This window comes from Periplaneta americana, chromosome 1, assembly GCF_040183065.1.
Source record: "Periplaneta americana isolate PAMFEO1 chromosome 1, P.americana_PAMFEO1_priV1, whole genome shotgun sequence".
In the NCBI taxonomy this organism is placed as follows: domain Eukaryota; kingdom Metazoa; phylum Arthropoda; class Insecta; order Blattodea; family Blattidae; genus Periplaneta; species Periplaneta americana.
Genome location: NC_091117.1, coordinates 135324628 through 135349240, shown reverse-complemented (window position 1 = coordinate 135349240; position 24613 = coordinate 135324628). Strand labels below are relative to the sequence as shown.

Sequence of the window (24613 nt, the reverse complement as noted above, 5' to 3'; positions counted from 1 at the left end):
CATTCAAGAAATATAATGAATGATCATTGAAGTAGGAAATGTCTAAACATGTAAATACACAATTATTTTATAGTGAGATATATTAACTCTTAAAATTTAATGTAAGATACTCACATCATCCTTGAATAAGTGCATTGCAGTGAAGAGTTACGTACATTTTGAACGACTGCAAAGTAACCTCCCCCGATGGTCACTTAAACAGTTTTTATTTTGGGAAAATGTATGTTCGACATCACACGATGTAATACGTACGTATTTGAAGAACGGAAAGTCACTATTTTTTAGTACAACAACTTCAGGTGTCTTGTCCTGACCTGATGGTACATCATTTATAATGCGAAGTTGTTAATAGACAGAATTTTTAGCAATAATGTTTCTCAACTTACATTTCACTTTTTCTGAAATTAGTGAATTGTTATTTTGGATAACGGTTTGTGATACTTTATCCACTATATTAAGGACTTCTGAGAGTTGTAATTTAGACGATTCTAACAGGATGATGCTTTTGGACACGATTTTAAAATTAGAAACAATGAACAGAATATTTTCCAATAGCTGTTCAGAAGGCAATGATTTTAGAGCTGCAACAGCGGAACTGTCTGTGCTATCCAATGCATCAATTACCTCCATTATTTTGCCGTAATATTCTGCATAATAATTAACAGCATCCAACCACGTTTTCCAACGGGTCAAGACTGGCTGCGGGGGTAGGAGTATTCCAGGGGCAATTGTTTGGAACAGCAACACTCTCATTGTAGTATATTTGATTGAATTCTTGTCTGTACTGAACAAATGTTAAGCTTTGACTATTCCAACCACAGTAATGCAAAAACAAGTGCTTACATAGGTATACATTAGCTGTAGCTGCTCTATCGATTTGAATCGGTCACAACTCTTAACATGAACTGCTTATACTACGAGACCGGGCGGTCCCTTACCTCATCTATACTACCGTACGTCGGCAACCTGATAGCATGCTGCGTGTGGCAATTCAACGAAGTCTAGTTATAACTGTTCTCCAAGATTCGTATTTCACAAAGTTGTCGTAAATAAACATTCGTTGTTTAAGACTTTATTTCATAATGGACACACTATTGCACTCTAAATGTACGGTATACAGCTGCATCCTCACTTTGTGAACGTGTTTACGTGACTAAACACGAAACGTACGCGAGCAAGAGGTCTGATCACTGCGATAGTGCAGTAGTTACTACGCATATGACTTTCCGCTGACTTCGGTCTAGCCCTAACTGACTCACTTTTATTTAATTACGCCGATTTGATTCAAAACTCTAGTACAGTATAATGTTTTAGTTTGGAAAGTATTAATCGTTTTTCGCAGGCTGGTCATTGCTCGTTACTGGTAAGCGGTCTGCTTGGAGGAAGTTAATCAGATTAATAATACTTTTCAGTAAGAGTAGGAGAACAAATGAGTGGTAGACTATTATATTATTTTCTTCTGATGTTCTACAAGTTTACAGTGTTTCTAATCAATTAATTTTCAGTATAAAAATATAAACACAGCATAAAAATATTAACACGACAAGCCGTTTCATAATGAACTGAGGAAGCTTCTGGTTATGGAGTAGGCCCCTTGGTGTTTTCACTGTCTCCAATTTCTCTACTTGATGATGGATATTACTATGAGTCTTTTGTTGTGGCAGACTTTCATCCAAATGAAATGAATATAATAGTGATCAATTTATACCTGTCAATATTAGATCATCTGGGTAAATTAGTTTTTTTTTGTAAGATAAATGGTTTTATTTTTAAGAGACAAGGTTAAGTTTAATCAGGCAAGTAGGAAGACAATAGTACGGAAGTAGCGTGATGCGTAATTTCCACCTTTTTTTGGGGAGGGGGAGGAACTATTGGCTATAAATATCGAGAACGTTTTGCATCTTAGAAGTGTGTGGTTGTCCTCGGTATCTCTCACTACGCCATCGGCAGTGACAGGTAACTTGGGTAGACATATTTTTATTACTCTTTTCTGTAGCAGTGTTACCGGCATGAGGGAGGTATTATAAGCACTACCCCATCCTATAATGCCACATTGCTTGTACTAATGCGAGGTGAATCAGTCGTAAAGTATGGACACTCAAGTAATTTCGTAGAATAACAAAATAGTGAATAATTTTTCTTAATCTATTGGTCGATTATTATTCCAAGATACTTAACTTAAGGAGATTCATTTAGAATAGGATTGTTACAATTACAAGGGTCACTCAGAAAGTAATGCCTCGCATTTTTTTTGTCTTAAAAATCATTTATTAGACACAATGTGATTTACACGAATCTTAATAAATCTCTTGCTTATCCTTCAGAACTGTTGTATTCAGAATTTAAAGTATTTGATATTCATCAAATTATAACTATGTCTTATTGAATTTCATACATACAAATCGAAATATATTTAATTTGTATTCACATAAACATAAAACCAAAAAATCAGAAAACATATGCTTGACAGAACCAACTTATATGTAACACAACTGTAGCATATAATCACAGTAGCAACTTCGGTCCAAGGTGTTATAATAAGGTAATACCTAAATTCCCAAACATACAATTTGCTAATGTAACTTATTAAAAAAAATACATTAAAATTATTTTATACAGAAAATTTAAAGTTACAATTATTGTAATATCTGTGCTTTTCTTTTTCTTTTTTCTTCATTTTTTTTATTCTGCCATTTAATAAAATGTCTCAAAATTATGTGGAATGGCCCCTAAACACGGTATGTACTCTTTCTGGGGGTGCTAGAATGATTATTATACAGGATCCGGCATTTGGTTCTGACGAGTTTCAACATACTGTTGTAAAGGGACTATAAGGTTTAAAAATTAAAAAAATAACACAGTATGTAGTTTGAATAATGAAATTTATTGGAATGTCTTCATTTTTTTTAAATTACACATTTCAAGTGATCCCCTTGGTATCTTGTTATAATTTTACACGAAAATTTTTCATGACACTTTACAATAAACCTGGGGTTTCGTTGATTTCTTGCACTTCAGCCTGTATCCTGTTCTTCAGACCCTGGATAGAGTGTGGTCTGGTTTGAAACGCTCTTGCTTTGAGGGTGACAGTATGGTTTGCTGTTTCTGCTTCAGTCATAATTGGTCCCTATTTTATCAAAGATGGAAATGAGAGAGCTGTTACGGTGAATGGTGAACGGTATCGACAGATGTTACAGACATTTAGAGGCCCACTAAACAGGGATGACATGTGATTTCAACAAGATGGGGCTGCGACCCATACTACCAGACATATAGAAATTTCTTCCCAGAACGCATAATTTCTCGGTTTGGAGATATCAATTGGCCGGCTCGATCCCCAGATCTAACAGCTCCTGAATTCTTTTTTTGCGGACACTCTATCCAGGATCCGAAGAACAGGATACAGGCTGAAGTGCAAGAAATCAACGAAACTCCAGGTTTATTGCAAAGTGTCATGAACAATTTTCGTGTAAGATTACAACAGGTCATAAGATACCAAGGGAATCACTTGAAATGTGTAATTTAAAAAAAAATGAAGACATTCCAATAAATTGCATTATTCAAGCTACATACCGTATTATTGTTTAATTTTTAAACTTTATAGTCCCTTTACAACAGCATGTTGAAACTCGTCAGAACTAAATGCTGGACCTTGTATAAACATAATATGTATCTTTGTTCTAGCAATATTATATTAATACTATTATTATTATTATTATTATTATTATTATTATTATTATTATTATTATTATTATTTTCATTCCTTTGAATTCTGAGCTATGTTATTTCACCATCAAATATTGGCTTACAAGAATAAAATTATAGACCACTATGGGTGCTATGCATAGACATTTCGCTAGCCCGCGCTATGAGTGTTCTAAACTAGCCCTGGTATCAAGTGATTACTTGTACAGGATTCATATCATATCATATCGCTAACACTGGTTTATGAATACGAAAAACATTAATTCGCTGATCATCCACCGGAAGCCGCGCTAAGAATGGCTGCGTTCAGCCGGGACAGCGCTAATTCAGCTATTCATTTTTGCTGTGAGGTCCTGAACGACCATTGCAAAATGTCCGCTGTGTTTACAAAGAAACACGCTGCTATTGTTCCGTCTACTCCAGAATATATGATACCATTGATTGTTGCCTACCCCCTCCACTTTCGCTGGCTAGCAGCAGGCTTGCAGCGAAAAAAAAATTGCTACGAAAAATGGTGCCCGCTATTTCAGCGCTGTCGGCCAGCAAGGCGTTCAGTGCTGTCGCTATTTCAGCGCTACCTCAGCGCTGTCCCGGCTGAACGCAGCCATTGTCTATGAATATGGCCCTAATGGTCTTACTGATAAACCGTGTATAGTTTTTATACGAGACTTATGCAGAGTTGAGATAGAAAACATTACTAATAAACCATACATAAGTGATGAATGTAGGCCTATAAACAGCCTGTAACTATAGCTACGTGGGAATTGCTTTGCAGTAGTTATATACACGAAATCCCTTGTTTAAGCGTTGTATATAGAGAAAAAAATAGCCGCCCCTCTAACAGCTGTTCGTATCGATTGTAATTTTGTGATGATGGTTATCTTGTAACTACAGAAGAACAAACCAAAGAGCACATAATAATTAAAATTATATTGCTGTAGCTAATGCTATATCCTTTGACCAAAATATAGCGTGGTAATCAATTAGGTCCGGTTGTACTATCGATACTTAGCGTGGCACACTAGCGCGCACTATCTGATGCAATAGAGAATCTCGGATATTCCCTTATCTTTCGTAATGAAGTAATGAAACTATTAAACAATGACGTAGCTGTGTAACAACTGTACTGTTATACATGACGTATATAGTGATTATTAGTAAGGAATTTATATAAGACTTATAAAGGAACTATCTATTGTGTAAGTATAAGACAGTTAAACGTCTATATAAGAGTTTTTATTAGTAAGACCGTAATACTGAAATTATCCTGCCTAAGGGCTCATGAATTTATTATGCTTGCTTACAATGCTAGCTTAGATCTATACAATGGCAGAGTAAACGAGTATCATTGCTGTCTTTTTTCTAATTGGAGCTAAACGGTTACGTTTCTTGCCCTCTTGTCCATTGATCTTCCATTGATCTCTAACAGCATATTCTAAAGTGTATAACCAGCTATCATCATTTACAGTTTGTTAATAAAATTGTTGAAGAAATTAAAAATGATATTCCATTTAGTTTCACCCTTTTTTCAGAAAATAATTTAATAATAGGATAGTAATAATAGGATAATAATAACAGGATAATAATAATAATAATAATAATAATAATAATAATAATCCTTGGTGCTACAGCCCTTTAAGGACCCAGAACAACCGCCGGCTGCTGGCCTCATGTCCACATGCCGAAGCAGATGTGGACGATCATCCAACCAAAATGGAGGTGTCGTGTGGTTAGCACGATGATCCCCAATCAGTTATAGCTGGATTTCATAACCTAATTTCGATACCTATCGTAGCTTCCCAAATGAATCACGATGCTGGGTAGGCACCGGTCCCATACACTGACCGAAATTTCATGAGAAAATTTCTTCCCCATGAGGACTCGAACAAGCGCGCATTCCTTAAAGCGAGTCGTAGGCAAGATGTCTTAGACCACGACGCCACGGCGATGGACCTATATATGCACATACACTGACGTATAAGTTAATATGTAACTTTCTGGTTATCAGATCGCTAAGGAAACTTCTCACACTCTTAAAATAGTGTCATTAGAAACTGAATCGTCGCATTTTAGGATTATTTACGAATGGAGTCCAAGGGTCAAGATATTGATCACTCACTCAGTAATGAAGTATTTATCACAAATTTTTGACAATGAAGTGTCTGTCCTTGAACGAGGACAATGGATACAAATTCCGATGAGTCACAAGCCGTTCGCTATCGTGGGACGGCGTACACCTTTTGGAGGATAAATCGCTTGCATTATATAAGGCGTATCATTTTTGTGGGAATCATGCAGATATGGCTGGACCACTGGCGTTTGTGGCCACGGGCCTGTTAGTGCTTCTCCTGGGGCAACCAGGTTCTCCAGAAACTCTGGTCTGGCAGGATGAGTTTGATACTTTGAACCTGAACGAGTGGAGCCATCTTGTCACGGCGTGGGGTGGCGGCAACAGCGAATTCCAGTACTACCGAAACGACAGAAGAAACAGGTGAATAAGTTTGAAAAATGTGTTTATTTGAATATGTTTGATGTGTAGTGGATATTCAAAGACTATTAGACGATAATATGAATACGATGAAGATGGGGCAAAGAAGGAATAAGAATTTTAAGTTAAATAAACTGCTCTGAGAAAACATTTCCATAATTTCTTTTGCCACACAAGATTCGCAGGGTACGCCTGAGATTGAGCACTAGTCTTTTGGAGAAGGTTAGGGCTGAGTTTGTTTCAATGTTGGAATAAGGAAATTCTTTATCATTGATAACACCACAAAAGGTTTACATTTTTTTATATAAATTCAAGAAATTAAGTAATTAATTAAATTGAGATAATAAGTCATACTACTTACTTACATCGTATCGTATTTCATTCGAATTCGTAAAGTAAGAATGAAAATATTTATTTACAAATACAATTAGAGCCATCTAGTGTTAGTTACCCAACCGCAAAGTATAATGGAAATAATTTTTTGTTACAAACGGAATGAAATAATAAAAATGTAAATTTAATTAAATGTACAAATTATTATAGAAGTATCATGCCGTCAAATAAATGTATTTGGCAAACTTTACTTCAAGCTCAGTAAACTGGTGTTGATTATTTCTGGGTTTATTGATGTTTAGATTGTGGTTATCTCTTTATCATCGGGGACAAAACAAAAGTGACGATATGAAATGGACAATATTGCCGTGATAGATGACTTTGGTGGAAATTCAACGAATTCTTACATTACATTGGTGAATAGGGCCACGGGTGAATGATCATCCTAATCCTCAAATTCGTCACATTCACCATCTCCTTCTGAATTGAACTCTATAATCAATTGCGGCTCAAGTTATTCAAATCACCTCTTCTTCAGTTACCTCACAGTACTGTTATGTTCGTACTATGCATCAGTAACGTTCCAATCTCTGATTATATTCATTCCTTATATATGATCTGGTCATCTTCTGTAATAGTTTATTTTGTCATATAAATTAAACATTCCGAATAAGATTCGTAACCATTAATTTCTTAGCCTGTTTTTTCTTGTAACCATCATTGCAAATCTCAATATCATTTGTAATATGCAAAACATAATAAATCCTATTCAATACCATTCAATATTATTTCATTTTTTTTTCAAACAATTTCATCGTCACTGTAGTTCTTATGATCGTCATATCATCATCGTTATCATCTCACCATCACTACCATAATACTACAACCTTTACCTTTCTCTTGTACTTCTTTGTTGGTAAGAATTCTGTTGCTGCTCTGTATTTTCAAGCCATGTTCACCTTCAATCATTCCACTTTTTTGCTTATAATTATCCGTTATTTGTATACGACTTAATCATTGTTTTTTTGTGATTGTTAATTTTATAATTTAAGCGGAATATTTTCAACTGACTTCTCCTAAAAGAATGTCCAACACTTTGTAGCCTTCTACTCTTTCTAAGGACTGCATTTCTGTTACCGTACTCCACTTCTTTTCAAATTGATCTCTTGAATACCCAATTTTGTATACGTATATGTATATATATATATATATATATATATATATATATATATACAGGATGATTCATGAAGATTGTACAATATTCTAGGATGTGATTTCTGGCATCATTCTGATGAAAAAAGTTCATATAAACATATGTCATATTTTTAAAATTGAGTGAGTTACGCCCTCCTGAATGTTAAACATAAACGTAGATATTATGAAGGTTTAAGTATTTAAACTATTTACAACAATGGTACTGGGTGTATTATAAATTCATTAAAGAACATTCGCCTTATTACTCACCTGAAAAATACGTATTAAACCTGGTTTTCAAAGACCCCACCTTCTGCAGCAATACACGTAGCCGCCCGAGTGTGAATTGCGCGTGCTGCATTCCCTGACTTCCGTTGTTCGGATGCTAGATAGGTACATTGTACCAGTGTTGAGTTATCTCTAACCGTGACCCTGAGGTCACGAGATTTTGTGTCGCTGCTGTCAGTTGTTCTGTAACACATACAGCTCCAGACGTCCAGAGAGAGAAAGTTCACAAGAATGCGTGTTACGGAAGAAAGAAACGTGATTTTATCCAAAACTATTCAAAATCGGACACATGTATATATGAACGTTTTTATCAGAATAATGTCAGAAATCACATCCTAGAGTATTGCACTATCTTCGTGAATCACTCTGTGTGTGTGTGTGTGTCTATATATATATATATATATATATATATATATATATATATATATATATATATAGTGAATACTATCTATTTTGTTAGGTTATAAAATAATTTATTACAGATGAAATCGGATATTTACTTTCAAAACTATGAATATAACAATTACAAAGAAAGTTACCCCTTCAGACGCCGTGAGGATATTTGGCAGGCATTGAGGAACAGCTCCGCGCTGTAATGCTTTCTGTATTATAATGAAGTAGCGTGATGAGTATCACTCCGACTGCCATATAGCCCGACAAAGATAGGGTATTCACTCAATTTGACATGAGGCTGAGTTAACTCCTGGGCCGTTCTGGAAGATTTGACAAGGAGAAAAATTCTGCCACAGTCTGGGATTGAATTCAAGATCTACCATTTCATAGTCAGGTGTTCTGCAAACTGAGCTACTCGGCCGCCCCATATTAATTGTACAATTCATGAAATATGATTTATCTTAAATGTTTTTTTGTGTCATGAATACTATAAATAAGTGAATTTCTCTATTTTCAGTTACGTTCGCGATGGAATTTTGTACTTAAGACCGACGTGGACTTCAGCTGAATATGGAGATGACTTCTTGTACAGTGGGAGTCTTTCATATCCCGACTGCAACATGGAACCCTGTTCGTCGTAAGTTGTACAGTATTTGTATTATTAACGCGCTTGTTAATTCGTCCTATTGTAGCAGTAACGAACTGCAAACGCAAGAAAGTGAGACAGACTGATTAGCTATGTACCAGACTGGTGGAGTTGAGATCCCAGGATATGTGAAAAAAGAACAAAAATTCCAAACACCTCTAAATGCTATGAAGTCGGTGAAATGGATGTTAAGTTTCTCCCTTTGAGGGTAAATAGCTACACAGTCTACTATATACAGTCACGAAGCTTGAGTTTTGAGGGTGCTAGAAACAATAGACTGTGACGGTACTATTTTGCATTGCCTGTTATGGGGCGATATTAGCGATCCTAGTGGTGAGCAACTACCTAATGTTTGCATATTTACTACGTATTGAGCTTCGCGACTGTATATACTAGACTGTGATAGCTACTTATCCAAGTGCCGCAATTAAGACAGTACAAAATCTCTACTTTCCGTGATCCTCATATATATTCTCCGGGAGACATATTTACCTTAGTATATTTTCACTATTTCTAAATTTAGGAAATTAGTGGCTTTAAAACTAATAAGATACTTAGGAAAATATTTGGGGATAAGAGGGATGAAGTTACAGGAGAATGAAGAAAGTTACACAACGGGTTGTATCCTTCACCTGACATAATTAGGAACATTAAATCCAGACGTTTGAGATGGACAGAGCATGTAGCAAGTATGAGCGAATCCAGAAATGCACATTTTAGATTTAGATTTATTTAATAATAACTTACACATAAAAGACGCTACATGAAAGTACCCTGAAAGAGCAAGGCTCGTATTCGGTGACAGTTCTGTTTTGATAGAAAGACTTGAAAATGACATACGATTTTACATCGTTCACCAAACATACCTATTTTTTTCTGAATTAAAATTTAAGATTCTGATTACATAGATTATACATACCGGTAATTCACAAAAGTAGAAATCTCTACTGTTTCTAAAACAAAATTTAAAATTCTTGCACTAAGATCACATTCTTAAGAAGAGTAGATATAAACATGCATAAATATACATACTTTGTAGACAAAATATTTAAGAAAAAAAGGTCATATAAAGATGATAATAATAAAGTTAGTAATAATAATACTAGTAATAAATGAGTGAAAAAAGAGACGATATTCAGATTGGTGATGGATTAATATTAACTTACTATTAGTAGTATAATTAGTACAGATCATGTTGATATAGTAACAACGATAACATAGAAAAAAATACTTAGGGTAGAAATAAACTTGTTTTACAATACATGGTACATATAAAACAGGGAAGTCTGTCATATAAATTGTTTAATTCTGGATCTGAAAATTTCATTGCTTAAAGTAGTCAATTCTGGATGAAATTTTATTATCGAATTATATAGACATGGACCATAAATTGTACTGTGTAGTAAAGCAGCAGATGTGAAGGATTTAGGTTCAACTAAACTAAGAATTTCATTTCGTCTTGTATTATGATCATGTGGCTGAGCTACAAATTTCATTCTATTTTTATGATAGAATTTCATTAAAGAGTATTTATAAATTTGGTCAATTCTAAAAACATTCAATTCGGAATGGATCAAATTTTTTGGATAATCCAGTCGCCATTTCAAACAAATTTTGATCATACGTTTTTGCAACATAATTAGAGGAAGAAGAGCAGTTTTTGTAATGCCTCCCCATCCATATTGGATAACAGATTCAACTACAGCGAAATAAATCAAACGTAATACATAAGTAGGCAAGTAATGACGAAGGTTTACAAATTTGTAAATTGTTTTACGGATCCTGTTTCATAAAAAGGTGATTTGTCTATCCCATTTCAAGTGCTGATCAACAATAATTCCCAGGTATTTCACATCTACAGATTCTTTAAGGCAAGGGCATTTAAAGGTTATAGGGAGTTTACAAAATGAGTTGAGGATTATTAATTTTAAATGAGAAAGAGAGATATAGAGTGTTCGTTGGGAGGCCGGAGAGAAAATACATTTGAGAAGGCGAGACGTAGATGGGAGGATAATATTAAAATGGATTTGAGGGAGGTGGGATATGATTATAGAGACTGGATTAATCTTGCACATGATAGGGACCGATAACGGGCTTATTTGAGGGCGGCAGTGAACCTGCGGCTTCCTTAAAAGCCATAAGTCAGTAAGCGGCTTTGAAATTGCAGCCAGTGCAGTGACCAGTTTCAAGAAATAATTATATTTGCTTCTAACGCAGTCTTCTGTGCAGCATCGAATATATTGCTGTAGATCGACTTATTTTATCCTGTATTTTTTCCACTTCTGCAGTCTCATGAGAAATCGTACAAAATTAACACCGCTATCAAAACGTTGTTCCTGAGAGACATTTGTCCTTAAAGATTACCGTAGTTATGGGAGAGAAGTTAACAGGCAATTTTGTCTCGAACATTTCCATTAAGGGACGGGGTTATTTCAAGTACGGCAAATCTACCACACGGGCTCTAGTCTTACGTAGCCTCAGAAAGAAGCCATACTGAGAAGTTTTCTTTAAAGATCAAGTTAAAGACACTAGAAAGGAATCGCGACTCAATATTAAGAAGATATTTTGCTTGAACATTTTACATTACTCGAATAAAGAAAAAAACACGATATTCTGAAGCTTGATATGTAAGAAGTGATGAAACTATAAGTGTTCAATATGAATTGCAGTTGAATGAAAAAATATGTTAAAATGTATTACTAATATAAGTGCAAATGTAAATATTTGACATTATAAAAATTCCTATGACCGTTCAGACAGTCCTCCCAATGCTTGACCAATTTTTGGAAGCAGTCCGCAAAGATGTATCTTGGCCTGTTCATTGAACCTGCGCAAAACGTTCGTAATCTACTTGTTATCTGTAGCCTAGATCATATACACCAGATTGCTCGGCCTTACAGGCTTTGACGGTAACAACTTTTGTCAAGTTTACTATGCTGTCATCTAGTTGTTACATAAGGCGTCACGTCATAACTCCCATTTGAATTTCATTAGCGACTGTACTGCCATCTCATGTTCGTTTACGGCGGACGGGTGGCGATCCTGGCGGTTGGTCTCTTCAGAGTGCCACCGATTTTAACATGGGGATGAGCAATCTGTTATATATGTGATCTGGGTCTGTAGTTAATATGCGCACTATTAAGGTTTACTCAACAATCCAGAAAAGATAAATGGCACACGATTACAAGTCCGGACTCTAATACAATAGCTCTCAAACTTCTCAGAACATTCGTTGCAGGGTCTTTTGAACAGACTTCTTAAAACGCAGGTGTACAATATTTTACAAGAAAATAATAGCTGTCGTTAGCTTGGTTGGTCGTTTGTTCTACAACTCTACGCGGAGTTAATGATGTTTTTGGCTATAAATTTCGCATTGACAACTTTTGGCACTGTCATAATTAAATCACGGCCAGTTAGTAATTTGGACGGATTCATCAAAATAAACACCATTGAGACGTTCCCTGAAACAACAATTTAAATATTTTACGTCATTTTTCCGTTTCTAGCATATAACTTTGAATCCTTACTAACACATCTCCTCTCTTGATGAAATATAATTTACCTTCAATAAAGATAGCGTCCTCTAGAAACATCTGAATGTCGTTCTGCGCAATGCCGTTACACCGGATCTAAAATATTAGATGCTCTGTGTCTCAAATTTAAGATTTTATAGTTCAGCTCTTGTTGCAGAGAGCGCCTCAATTTTAAATGAAGATTTCTATGTTTCATAGGGCGTAAATCACAAGGCATACTATATTTACGGTAATTCAAAACGTTCTTCAAGAAGAGATTTCTTTATTGCTACTGCAGACTATAATTCAGCCTGTCGTGGGCTGTTTTAATACCTCCACATGAAGCCCTGCCTATGGGTCATATGTAATCCCATCTTAAATATAGTGTTTGATCTCTATCAATGTTTTTCTATATGAAAAATGGTGATGTGCCGATCTCATAATAAAGGGGTCGAAATTTTTGTTCTCCTAGATTTAGATAGACAGAGATATTGAATGTTTAAAATAATAACTTAAGGTTTAAAATAATAACTTAACGTTTAATTTAAAACCTGCTCACAACTCATATTTCAGAAAGCTCGCAAGGAGCAGAAGTAAAACGAATATTCTTGAAACGTTAAAACAGAGTAGTAAAATATTTAGTACAGACCGATTATTTAGTCCTGACAGCTCAGCGACGCGAAAGAGGGGAACTAATAGGAGTTGTGGGGAGAGTTTCGGAGTAGAGATAAGGGCGAGCGGTTCATAAAGAAATGCAGTACAGCTTAGCTGTACTGGAAACACACCGCTCTACCGCATGTGTGACATCCGATCGCTCTGAAGGCAAGCTACAGGCTAACCTGAACACACCTTGGTGTAACTTAATAGACTCGCCTGACCCACGCGCACATTGTGGGCGACTGTCAAGACTAAATAATCGTACTGTACTTCTGTTTATCACACTTGAAAGTATAACCTATGGATTATTCTAACTTAGTGATATTACAAAAGCTATTTCTTTTGTTTCAGCACTGCTGGTCAGGACATTGTTCAACCCCTGCAATCTGCCAGAATTTCAAGCTCCTTCTCGTTTAAATATGGACGAGTAGAAGTGAGAGCTAAGTTGCCCAGAGGAGACTGGATTTGGCCTGGTAAAATACAATTAATATTTATATATTTCCTCAAAATATAAGAGAAAAATCATACAGTCATTCATTTGGCATTTCCATTAACATGAAATACATTTGCGTAATATGTGGCAAACTGCTAGGGGACTGGGTTTCTTAGATTACATCGACTTCCACTACTACATATTCATTCCATACTTGGTCCATTATTTCAGAACATATTTCATTGGATGAAGACGTAAAGTACACGTAAGAGATCCCTTTTCATAAATAATGAGGAATAAAGTCAAAATGTCTAAACCTGTCATTATTCCGTCTACAAAGTCGGTCGATGTAATCAAGAGTGCGACATAAAGAGTTTTGGTATAGAAAGGTGCGAACATGTCATAGGCCTATATCTATGGTGCTGAACAGCAACCTCTTATGTCAAAATATTCAATTTTACAAGAGAACGAAAAAACATGTTAATATCTGGACAAAGATCTAATATTTGACATAAAAGAGTGTGAAAATATCTTTTTGTAAAGTTTGTTTCCATGTCTTGGCATAAAATGTATTTGCAGAAGATTCGGAAATACTTTTTGATAGAGATAAGTGAAATCTCATTTTGTTCATATTTTTACATATGAAGTTGTTGTTCAACACCATCGATATGGCTTTGTGTAACAAAACACGTCGTCGTGCATGTGTTCGAATGGAAAATGTGTATCAAACTGAAAACAGTAGAAAAAGTACGACTTCGTTGCTAAATGCTCTATATTAGAAATTAATCAATAAGATGTACTTAAATATAAATGTGAAAATCATTAGATCAAAAGTGAAAATGCCCCAACGTTTGAACTTTCTTTTAGTAAAGCCTGAAATTATCAATTTATATCACCATTTCGTTGTTTTAAAATATTTTATTTATGCCTTTACAACGTAGTGTCTTTCCATTTTATTTAAATTAATACATCGATTTAACAAAAGTCTAGTAAGCAAGCCGTTGAATTACATGTTGTATTTATTCAAATGTATTATAAACCATTCTGCTTAATGAAGCAGATGTTTCTGACATGTTTCAATCAATCTGTGATTGCATGGTACGTTTCGAGTGTCTACAGGCATATCTCCTGTAACATTGGGGAGAAATTATATATGAAGAGTCCACTGCAAAAGGGGGAATGTCGAATGTATTGCATTTTGGAGGAAATGCAATTTAAACTTTGGCATTCCCACTCTTTATGTGGTATACCAATTCTTCAACAAAATATAGATCTGGAACTATCATCTTTCTTGCAGTGCAACAAAGTGTATTATATTCTACTCTCTTTGATCTATAGTACTGAACCTTCATCTCAATTTTCACAAATTTACGACATTCCCCCTTTACCCTTCACACACACATGCACGCACGCACATAAATGTGTGTGTATGTGTGTACTTAGTTTATGAGTAAAAAAACTATCTTTCACATAGAAAATTGGCTCTTCCTGAGTGCTTATTTCAATAAAATCATTATAAACAGCAAGAAAATACAAGAATGTTGCGTATTTCCTCTCAAAAATATACTTTTCATACAATTCTGCCTACGATACAAAAAATAATTCTGGCTTAAAGCCAAATATCGAGTATAAGAAATCGTGACAAATTTATGAAACTTTCCAAAGATAAAAATAGATCAAGGATATAATGATGTTACTTATTGTAGCTATTACTACTACACATTGATGATTATGCATCGTAATGTGATTTCAAATAATTAACACCTACGAGTATGTTTGCAGCTATCTGGATGTTGCCAAAGAACTGGGTGTATGGTGATTGGCCACGATCTGGCGAGATCGACATCATGGAGAGCAAGGGCAATGACAATTATTACGACTCTAACGGAGTGAGCCAGGGCGATGACAGAATGGGCTCGACACTACACTGGGGTCCAGATGCAAATCACAACAATTACTGGAGAACCCACTGGGAAAAGTAAGTGCGAATACATGCCAAACCAGTAGAATAAGCAGTAGTCCATATATTTTTTATCCTTTCCCGCTTCCGGCATTCATTCTATTTTCGAAATTTTATCTTGCATCCTCCGAGAAAGACGGTCTGTTTGGTCTGTTTATTGAGCAGTTCTAATGCATTTATATATGGTATATAGTTCTGTATTCTCTGCTGATTAGTGGTATCATGTAGTGCCGAGAAAACTGCGTAGAGTAGTAATGACTAAGTAAGAAATATGGGGGTGTTCTTACACCTGGGATTAATCTATAGTGATACTTGTGATGGACAAGGCCGCAGTTGGGGTTTTTCTGGAGTTCTGCCATTTCCCCATCTTAAGCATTTACGTATTCTATGTCATTCCGTCAACATTTCTCCATTTCGTCATTATTCCTCGACGGCGCGATACGTAAGGATGGGAATGGTACAAGGTAACTGGAATATGGAATGGTCTAGGGACGAGTGAGGTAGCTTGCTTGAAACTGGTTTCCAATGGCACTCACTTGCGCGAAAACGGCAGGAAGAGACTAGTGGGGGTAATCCTCTTATCCTAGCAGAAGACGGTCTGAAGGAAGTGGGGTCGGGAGGAAGTTCTGTAAAGTTATGACTACGGTTCCTTGGTCCTTGCGTTTTGTTTACAAACACTAACTGCTGAGAAGAGCGCTCTCCATCCCCTCGCTAAAACATCAGTGAATGGACAGTACAGCTCTAGTTAATGTTTTAAAACAAAACGTACGGACCATTCTGATACAGCTACTTTTATCCGAACCGTAGTTATGACTTCCCTTAATCTGACGTATACTTTCAAATTGCAAGATTTACTGTATTTCGTTTCACGCATGTAGCATTAATGAAATGAAATATATTATAAAAGACCAGCAATTGAGAATTACACAATCATATTACACTCTATACTAGATGTCTTTGGAGCAGACCATAAAAAGGGTCTCGATGCATCTCATGTTATCGCTGCGCTCCCATTGGTTGGCGAGTCATTACTTAGCTGAGAGCGTTGTAGACACTAGCGCGTGCATATCCTGGTTACGAGACGGTATTCAGAGATGCGTCCACTACTACAGTTCTATTGCGTCTAGCATCTGTGCGGTGTATGAGCAGACGACAGCAGTACAACTAGTGACTGATGCAAGAAGGTATGTTCAAAGACACATTACTTTAATTTGCACTTTTCGTTATATGAACGTAGTCGGTCACTTAATTCATACACAGACATTTAGTATCGTGTGAACCGCGCTCTCTTGCATCTCGTTCCGTTGTTTATATCTGCTCCAAAGACATCTGGTATAGAGTGTAGTACAATATAATGCTAGAAAGCTAACTAACTGATATATTGCGGTCGGGTAGTAACACAACTCGAGAGGCAACACCACAGCACGGCTACCAACTTAAACCCCCATTCTACTCCAAAAAGTAGGATCATCCCTATGGAAGACGAGAATAATTTTCTTAGTGGATGCCACCATTTCAAAGCTCGATCATACGCATCGAACCTTAGCACAGTCAGCCGGCTTGAGTTTGGAAATGCGCCTAGCTTGAGAGTTAGCGCAGCGCAATATATCTTGTAAGGTCACAGTGCTGGATTGTAGTGCCTCTCTCCGGAAATTCAATTTAATTCAAAGCGAAAACACAGATCTGCTTTCCCAGGGCTGAATATAAAAGTGGTCAGACACAACTTTCGACAGAGCATTAGTTTCTTTGTCATTGATTGGCGGATTTGCATTCTTTTACTCCCTTTGTTAACCGCAAATTCCAGTTACAGTAAGTTGTAAAAGATAATATTATTCTTTTCAGGAGCATACAAGATACCGGAACAGATTTTGCCGATGACTTCCACTTGTATGGAATGCAATGGACTGATAATCATATTACGTTCACTGTTGACAATGCAGAGATCGGAACAGTTTGGGCTCCACAAGATGGTTTCTGGTACTTCGGAAATTTCGAAAATGATCCGGGCGGTACCAACATATGGCAGAACGGAAACTGGATGGCACCATTCGACCAAGAGGTAAGGGCATATACATATTTATTATTTTAATTTTAGGTGGGCATTTCGAAAATATATAATTCAATTTGATTTATGTTCTGAATTTAAACTTATGAATAAATCAATGCTCAAACTCTTAAAGACGCTCAAGTTGGTATTTTTATTATTTTTCTTCTTTATGTCCCGTCATTGGTTAGTATTTTTATCTATTTTAACAGCATTTTATAGACATCTATTCTAGGAATGTATTTGCATTACTAATTTATTTTATTTCTTTAAGAGAAATGTAGAAGCGTTTACTTTTTTACTTTTTCCGGTCCCATTAAACAAATTTTGTGAAATTTTGTATGAGTGTCAACATTGTAATTGGGTTTTGCCTATATATAAACAAGCAATAGTAAAAGAGGAATACATAAGAATACCATACTATCTAATCAGTTGCAAAAGAGGAATTAAAGTTTTTTCTTGTAGTGAAGTGACTTGAATCTATTAACTCTACCTTCCGTCCAAATATCGTGCTTTCATTGCTATAGATTCTATCTTTTAAATATATGTATGAATAAACCAGTACATTTTCCTATTTAATTTAAAAATTAATTCGTAATCTTCAGCTCCCTTAATCATGTATCGTGTTCTTATGCCACACAGTACATTTATTCGTCAGTGTGAACGAATGAAAAAATCACTGTACGAACGTACTTACCATTCTCTGATAAAAAGTAAGTGATAAGATAATTCAGTTACGGAAAGATCCATAACTTGGGCCTCCGTCAGATCGTGACCTTTAGACTACAGTTTTCATAGAGTGAGCGTTATTTTCATCTCTTTATTATAAACTGTTTCTTTCGGCCCGTATCTACGAAATTTAAAGGTCATTATGCCAAGCAAAGAAAGGAATCGTGCAGTGAATCACGCAACTAATTTATGAGATCAATTAGGTAATTTTGAAGGCGAGATTAATTCTTAAAGTGAGCTCTAGTCATTTTGCCAATGACATCGTGGCTTTCCTAAGACACAAATGGAAATGTCAGGATTAGCCCCGTAACAAATGTGCCACAGACCTAGTTAGCCACTGAAAAAAAAATTAATAGTATATTCCAAAGGGTTGAGGGGGAGGGGAGGGGAGAGAGGAAGAGAGTGGGAGGGAGAGAGGGAGGGTGAGAGGGGGAGAGGGAGGGAGAGAGGGGGAGAGGAGAGAGAGAGAAGGAGGGAGCGGGAGAGAGGGAGAGAGATGGGGAAAGAGAAAAAGGGATTGTGCTCCTTACTGACAGCTACAAAGCCAATAATTGACCTTGCGATTGAAGAGCCTGTGCTTGTGAACAGGAGCTTAACGAAACCCTTTACCACTTTTACAAGTTCTAGTGCTTTAAGTCACAGCTCCAGCTTTTCTCCTTTAAATTAATTTACCTATTAAAATAAATTCCTTCAATGTACACTGGAGTCAGTTGGTCTTTCTCCCTTTAAATGTATCTATTTAAATAAGTTCCTTCGTTGTAAATTTACCTATTAAAATAAGTTATTCAATGTAGTATACTGAAGTGAGTTGGTCTTTCTCCCTTTAAATTTACCTGTTAAAATAAGTTCCTTTAATGTACGAGTACATTGGAGTGAATCGGTGTTTCTCCTTTTAAATTTGTCTAGGTACAAAAAAAGCCCCTTCATTGTAAATTTACTTATTATAATAAGCTATTCAAAATATACTGGAGTGAGTTGGTTTTTCTCCCTTAAAATATATATATTAAAATACGTTCCTTCATTGTAAATTTACCTATTAAAATAAGTTCCTCTAATGTACACTGGAGTGAGTTGGCCTTTCTGCCTTTCAATTTATCTATTAAAATATGTTACTTCATTGTCAATTTACCTATTAAAATAAATTCCTCTAAGGTACACTGGAGTGTGTTGGTCTTTCTCCCTTAAAATTTATATATTAAAATGAGCTCCTTCATTGTAAATTTACCTATTAAAATAAGTTCCTTTAATATACACTGGAGTGAGTTGGTCTTTCTCCCTATAAATTTATCTATTAAAATGCGTTCCTTCATTGTAAATTTACCTATTAAAATAAGTTCCTCTAATGTACACTGGAATGAGTTGATCTTTCTCCCTTTAAATTTATCTATTAAAATAAGTTCCTTCATTGTAAATTTACCTATTAAAATAAGTTCCTCTAATGTACACTAGAATGAGTTGGTCTTTCTCCCTTTAAATTTTTCTATTAAAATACGTTCCTTCATTGTAAATTTACCTATTAAAATAAGTTCCTCTAATGTATACTGGAATGAGTTGATCTTCCTTCCTTTAAATTTATCTATTAAAATAAGTTCCTTCATTGTAAATTTACCTATTAAAATAAGTTCCTCTAATCCACACTGGAGTGACCTGGTCTTTCTCCCTTAAAATGTATCTATTAAAATAAGTTCTTTTATTATAAATTTACCTATTAAAATAAATTCCCTTTCTCCCTTAAAATGTATCTATTAAAATAAGTTCTTTTATTGTAAATTTACCTATTAAAATAAATTCCTCTAATGTACACTGGAGTGAGTTGGTCTTTCTCCCTTAAAATTTATCTATTAAAATAAGTTCCTTCATTGTAAATTTATCTATTAAAATTAGTTCCTTTAATATACACTGGAGAAGGTTGGCCTTTGTCCCTTTAAATTTAACTATTGAAATAAGTTACTTTAATGTACATTGGAGACAGTCGTTTTTTTTTTCTCTTTAAATCTGTGTATTGCGAAGGTGACACAGAAATGGCCAATGGAATTTGAGAATTTGAAGTTACATAGATATTAAATTAGCTACACCAGTGGTCATCAGCACAGTGCTAGCGTCTCTTACCCCGCGGATAAAAGAGGCACTAGCGTTCATCCGTGGCTGCTGGCGGGTATGCTTTCTACCTCTTCCTTCTGCACGACTGTGCATATTGCGATACACTCCTTACCCGTTACCCATTTCAGCGAGTTATGATGACCACTGAGCTAACACGATATCTTATAAGTAAATCAAAACACACATGTCTTTCTTGTCGATCAGGTGGTCTGTGCTTCCTTGAGCTGAGTGACAGCCTTTGGCAAACAATATATACATTTAATCTAACAACAAAGCTGGAGCCGATATTATCTAATGAGAGAATAAAAAGTCATGTATATTTTACAGTTCAACTTCATCTTGAATGTGGCCGTTGGAGGTACGTTCTTCCCTGATAATTTGGGCAACCGACCATGGAGTTGGGATGGACATCCGATGAGAGATTTCTGGGAACGACGTAGTGAGTGGCTGCCTACATGGCACGAAGAGGATGCCGCCATGAAGATCGACTACATTCGAGTATATCAATGATTAAAACATAAGAAGACTATCTGTTAATCACGAAATAATGTTACGCATTGTTTGAGTGGCCATAAAGTAAACAGATAAAACAATATTTCCACACTTCTAACTATGCTGATGTGCAGCATATTTCTCTAATACTATGGCTGAAAAATTAACCAGCTACTATGTAAGTGTAAAACTTCTCTACAAGACTCAGAATGTACAAAACCTACAGTACAAATAACTATTTGTAATATTTGGAGAATAAACCATAATATCATTTTACATGATCTCAGTAATTCTTGAAACATTTCCTTATCCTGTCGGAAATTTATCCTAAGCTCATTTGGAAATGCTATTTTCAATGTGATTTGATAATATACAGTAGTTCTAAATGATCTAGTGGTTACCGTGCTTGGCTAGAGATTTTCAATCCCTATCGAAGGAAATGAATATTTAGTCAGAAAAAATCCAAGTGTGCGTTGCATCTGTTGAGATACTTGTTGTGGAGTCATTGCATGTAGATTATCACATTGTTCGCGAAATATAAATAATGAGAAATTCTATCAGGCAACTCATGTCGAAATCTGCCTCATTCTGCGCACAATTTTAGATTTTCGAAACAGGAAGACAAATTAAAAATAATAACTGTCTATACTAACTGTAATGTTGCGAAATTATAGTTTAAACAAAATATTATAATAAGCACGTCGGTCCATTGCTGTTAGCATTTCAGGAGCGGGCCCGGCTTCAAATCCTAGTTGAATCATGTTACATGGTTGAGGCTTTTACCGGGGTTTTCTCTCAACCCATTAAGAACAAATGCTCGGTGACTCTCGGCGCTGGATCCTGGACTCATTTTGCCGGCATTATTATCTTCACCTCACTCAGATGCTAGATAACCATCGCAATTGATAAAGCGTCGTAAAATAAACCAATTTAGAAATAAGTGCGCACAGATATTTCTTAATATAATATTTCAAATAAATTATCACACCCTTATAGTTAGTAAGGGCGCTAATTTTTTTTATATTCGCCTCTCTGTTGAACGTGGCAGGTTTCGACATGAGGTCAAGAGCAATTCCTTTCCGAGCCAAAGAAGGCCACTGTCTGTCCATTATTAACTCTCGGTAATACTCGTAAATGTCAACATGATAATGATTGTGCATGGCTTTGACAGAAAAATATGAGAACAGGTCACTATTCTCTGACCGCGTACACACACCCACACACACACACACACACACACACACACACACAAATACACACACATAAACTGATAGAGAGCAAAAGCACAAATTGTAAATGGATGTAAACTAAGCCAAACAAGTGAAGAGCCAATGACTAAGTCGAAAATTATAAAACTGCATTTTCTTGTAAAACTGAAAGGTGTAGGCTAAGTTTTAAAAGATAACAAAACTATTTTTTATAGTGAACAAAATATACAACATGCAGATTATTAATAAATATTTTTGTGTCAAATAGAATGTAGTTTCTCACAGTATGTTTTACGCACTATTGTTAGAACTAAGTTTTTCTGGATCTCTTGTTAATAAAATGCCAAAACCCGAGGTGTCTTCTATAAATGATGTATGGCTCGTCACATTTATCTTCAATAAAACATTTGATATAGTAAATAAAAAATAAAAATGAAATACCGCCGTTTCAAGAAAAGTCGTAGTGAATTAATTTATTGTGACTACTATTAACAATATGCATCTGTCCCTAGGTTTGTTGGCATCAGCCTCACAACTCTAACATTTACAGGTTCCATAAAAATATCGCATATTAAGTTCGCGATTTCCGCTTGCCAGTATCGCTGTGACACCATTCAGTGATCATGTCCCGCGTTTCTACCATTTGCCAAGGTTACGGTAATGTTCCTGAAAATAGTGCCGAGTCTTCACACATTTTTTCCGTCTTTAATGCATTAGGCGCGACAGAGCGTTGCGATATTACGATTTGATTATGTCACAATAACTGATGACTCAGATGTCGTCGTAAAATGTAGGGATTCACTGTCATTAGTAGCCTGTACCGTGTGCTACATTGCGTCACAGTAGTTTTATTGATCCATTTGGTCAATTACATAATCATAATTGTGGCTATTGACAGATTGTGAAATGAAAAGGAGAAAGAAGTTTAAACAAAATCTTACCCAACAACTCTGAAGTCTATTTCGTCTCTGCGGAACCAATTCCATTTCAGCCCATCCTACTCCTCTTCTTTCTATAGTATTTCTATATCACTTGTTACAACGTTTAACAAAATATAAAACTACAAAATGTAAATTATCAATTAATATTAAATAATATAATTCGGACTTCATAATTTAAAGGTAACAAAAATCTTTCAGTTGCACATTTTACTCAGAAATGATACATTGAAAACTCAATGTCAACAAATCAGAAATTAAGTAAATCAATCAACTAGTCCGTCTATCGGATAATCCCCCTACCTAATTTGTCTCTCAACTTGCTCATATTCGTGTTTCAGCTATTATACTACACATCTAACTAACCATCTACACATTCGCCTATCATTCTGTGTAGTCTTTCTGCCCGCCAGCCCGTTCGTCCATCCATCCATCCATCCATCCATCCATCCATCCATCCATCCATCCATCCATCCATCTATCCATCCATCCATCCACCTACCCACCCATCCATCTAACAATCCGCCTAATACCCTGAGCGGCAGACAGCGTATTCCGAATCTCACCAGACCGGTGGACAACAATGTCACGCTGCAGCGAAATAGGAACAAAACTGCTGGAAGGTTCGATGGCTGTCATGGCGGCTGTACAAGTTGTTGTCTGTGCTACGCTGGCAAGATATTGCGAAATTTCCGTACTGTCATCTCGTTCAAAGAAAATAGAGCATAAACAATTTATTTCTTGAACCGGTAGTGATAACTGGTCCGTTGACATATTCGCTCATAAGTCATTAACTTATTGTTTTTACGTTGTGCTCATTACAAACAATACAGCAGAACCAAAGCAGAACACACCGCCATCAAACTCCTGTAGAATATCCATATATTTGTGGCCAAAATTGTCTAAACATTTTTCTAAGATTTGAATATTAACATCACCAATGAAAATATGTATTTTAGCATCTTTATACTTTTGTAAATGACGTTCTAAATCATATAAAAATTCATTTTGCATAAGTTAGGGAATCTATAAATAGCTGTTAAATCAAAGGACATAATAATTATTGAATTTAAATTTAAAATGTTAACTATTACAGTTCACGATATCTGCATCAATTAATGACACGTCAACATTGTTTCTGAAGTACACCACTAAACCATCACATTTATTATATTCACAGGGTTTAACAAATTTTCTATACCCATTAATGTTAAAACCTATATTATTATTATTAAGCCATGTTTCCGAGAGTATAATAATATCGAAAGTAAAAGAAAACTGTTGTAACAATACACACAATTCGGGGTAGTTTTTATTAATGCTACGGATATTTAAATGCACTGATTTTAAATTGGAAAAGGAACCATTTTTGATGTAATTGCAACAAGAATATAAATCATACGATATTTTAGAAGGGCTGTTGTTAATATAATAACTTTCAAGGAAGTTATAAACGTTATTGTTGTTATGATCCATGATGATACAGTAATTAT

General features: G+C 35.5%; 1 protein-coding gene across 1 annotated transcript; it reads left to right on the top strand.

Moving 5' to 3' along the window:
- Positions 1–1904: 1904 nt before the first annotated feature.
- On the top strand, positions 1905–21250 carry LOC138701144 (beta-1,3-glucan-binding protein-like). The gene is made up of 7 exons (XM_069827755.1): positions 1905–1956; positions 6004–6196; positions 8919–9038; positions 13568–13689; positions 15432–15627; positions 17452–17668; positions 20810–21250. Exons 2-7 carry the CDS (start codon positions 6006–6008, stop codon positions 20990–20992), a joined length of 1029 nt encoding a protein of 342 aa, XP_069683856.1. The 5' UTR covers positions 1905–1956; positions 6004–6005; the 3' UTR covers positions 20993–21250.
- Positions 21251–24613: the final 3363 nt, after the last annotated feature.

Bases quoted from the DNA above. Each gene is read 5' to 3' on its own strand.
- LOC138701144 (XM_069827755.1), top strand. From the start codon at position 6,006: ATGGCTGGACCACTGGCGTTTGTGGCCACGGGCCTGTTAGTGCTTCTC. The intron at 9,039-13,567 runs GTAAGTTGTACA...CTTTTGTTTCAG, and splicing joins AACATGGAACCCTGTTCGTC to CACTGCTGGTCAGGACATTG. The intron at 15,628-17,451 runs GTAAGTGCGAAT...TATTCTTTTCAG, and splicing joins TGGAGAACCCACTGGGAAAA to GAGCATACAAGATACCGGAA.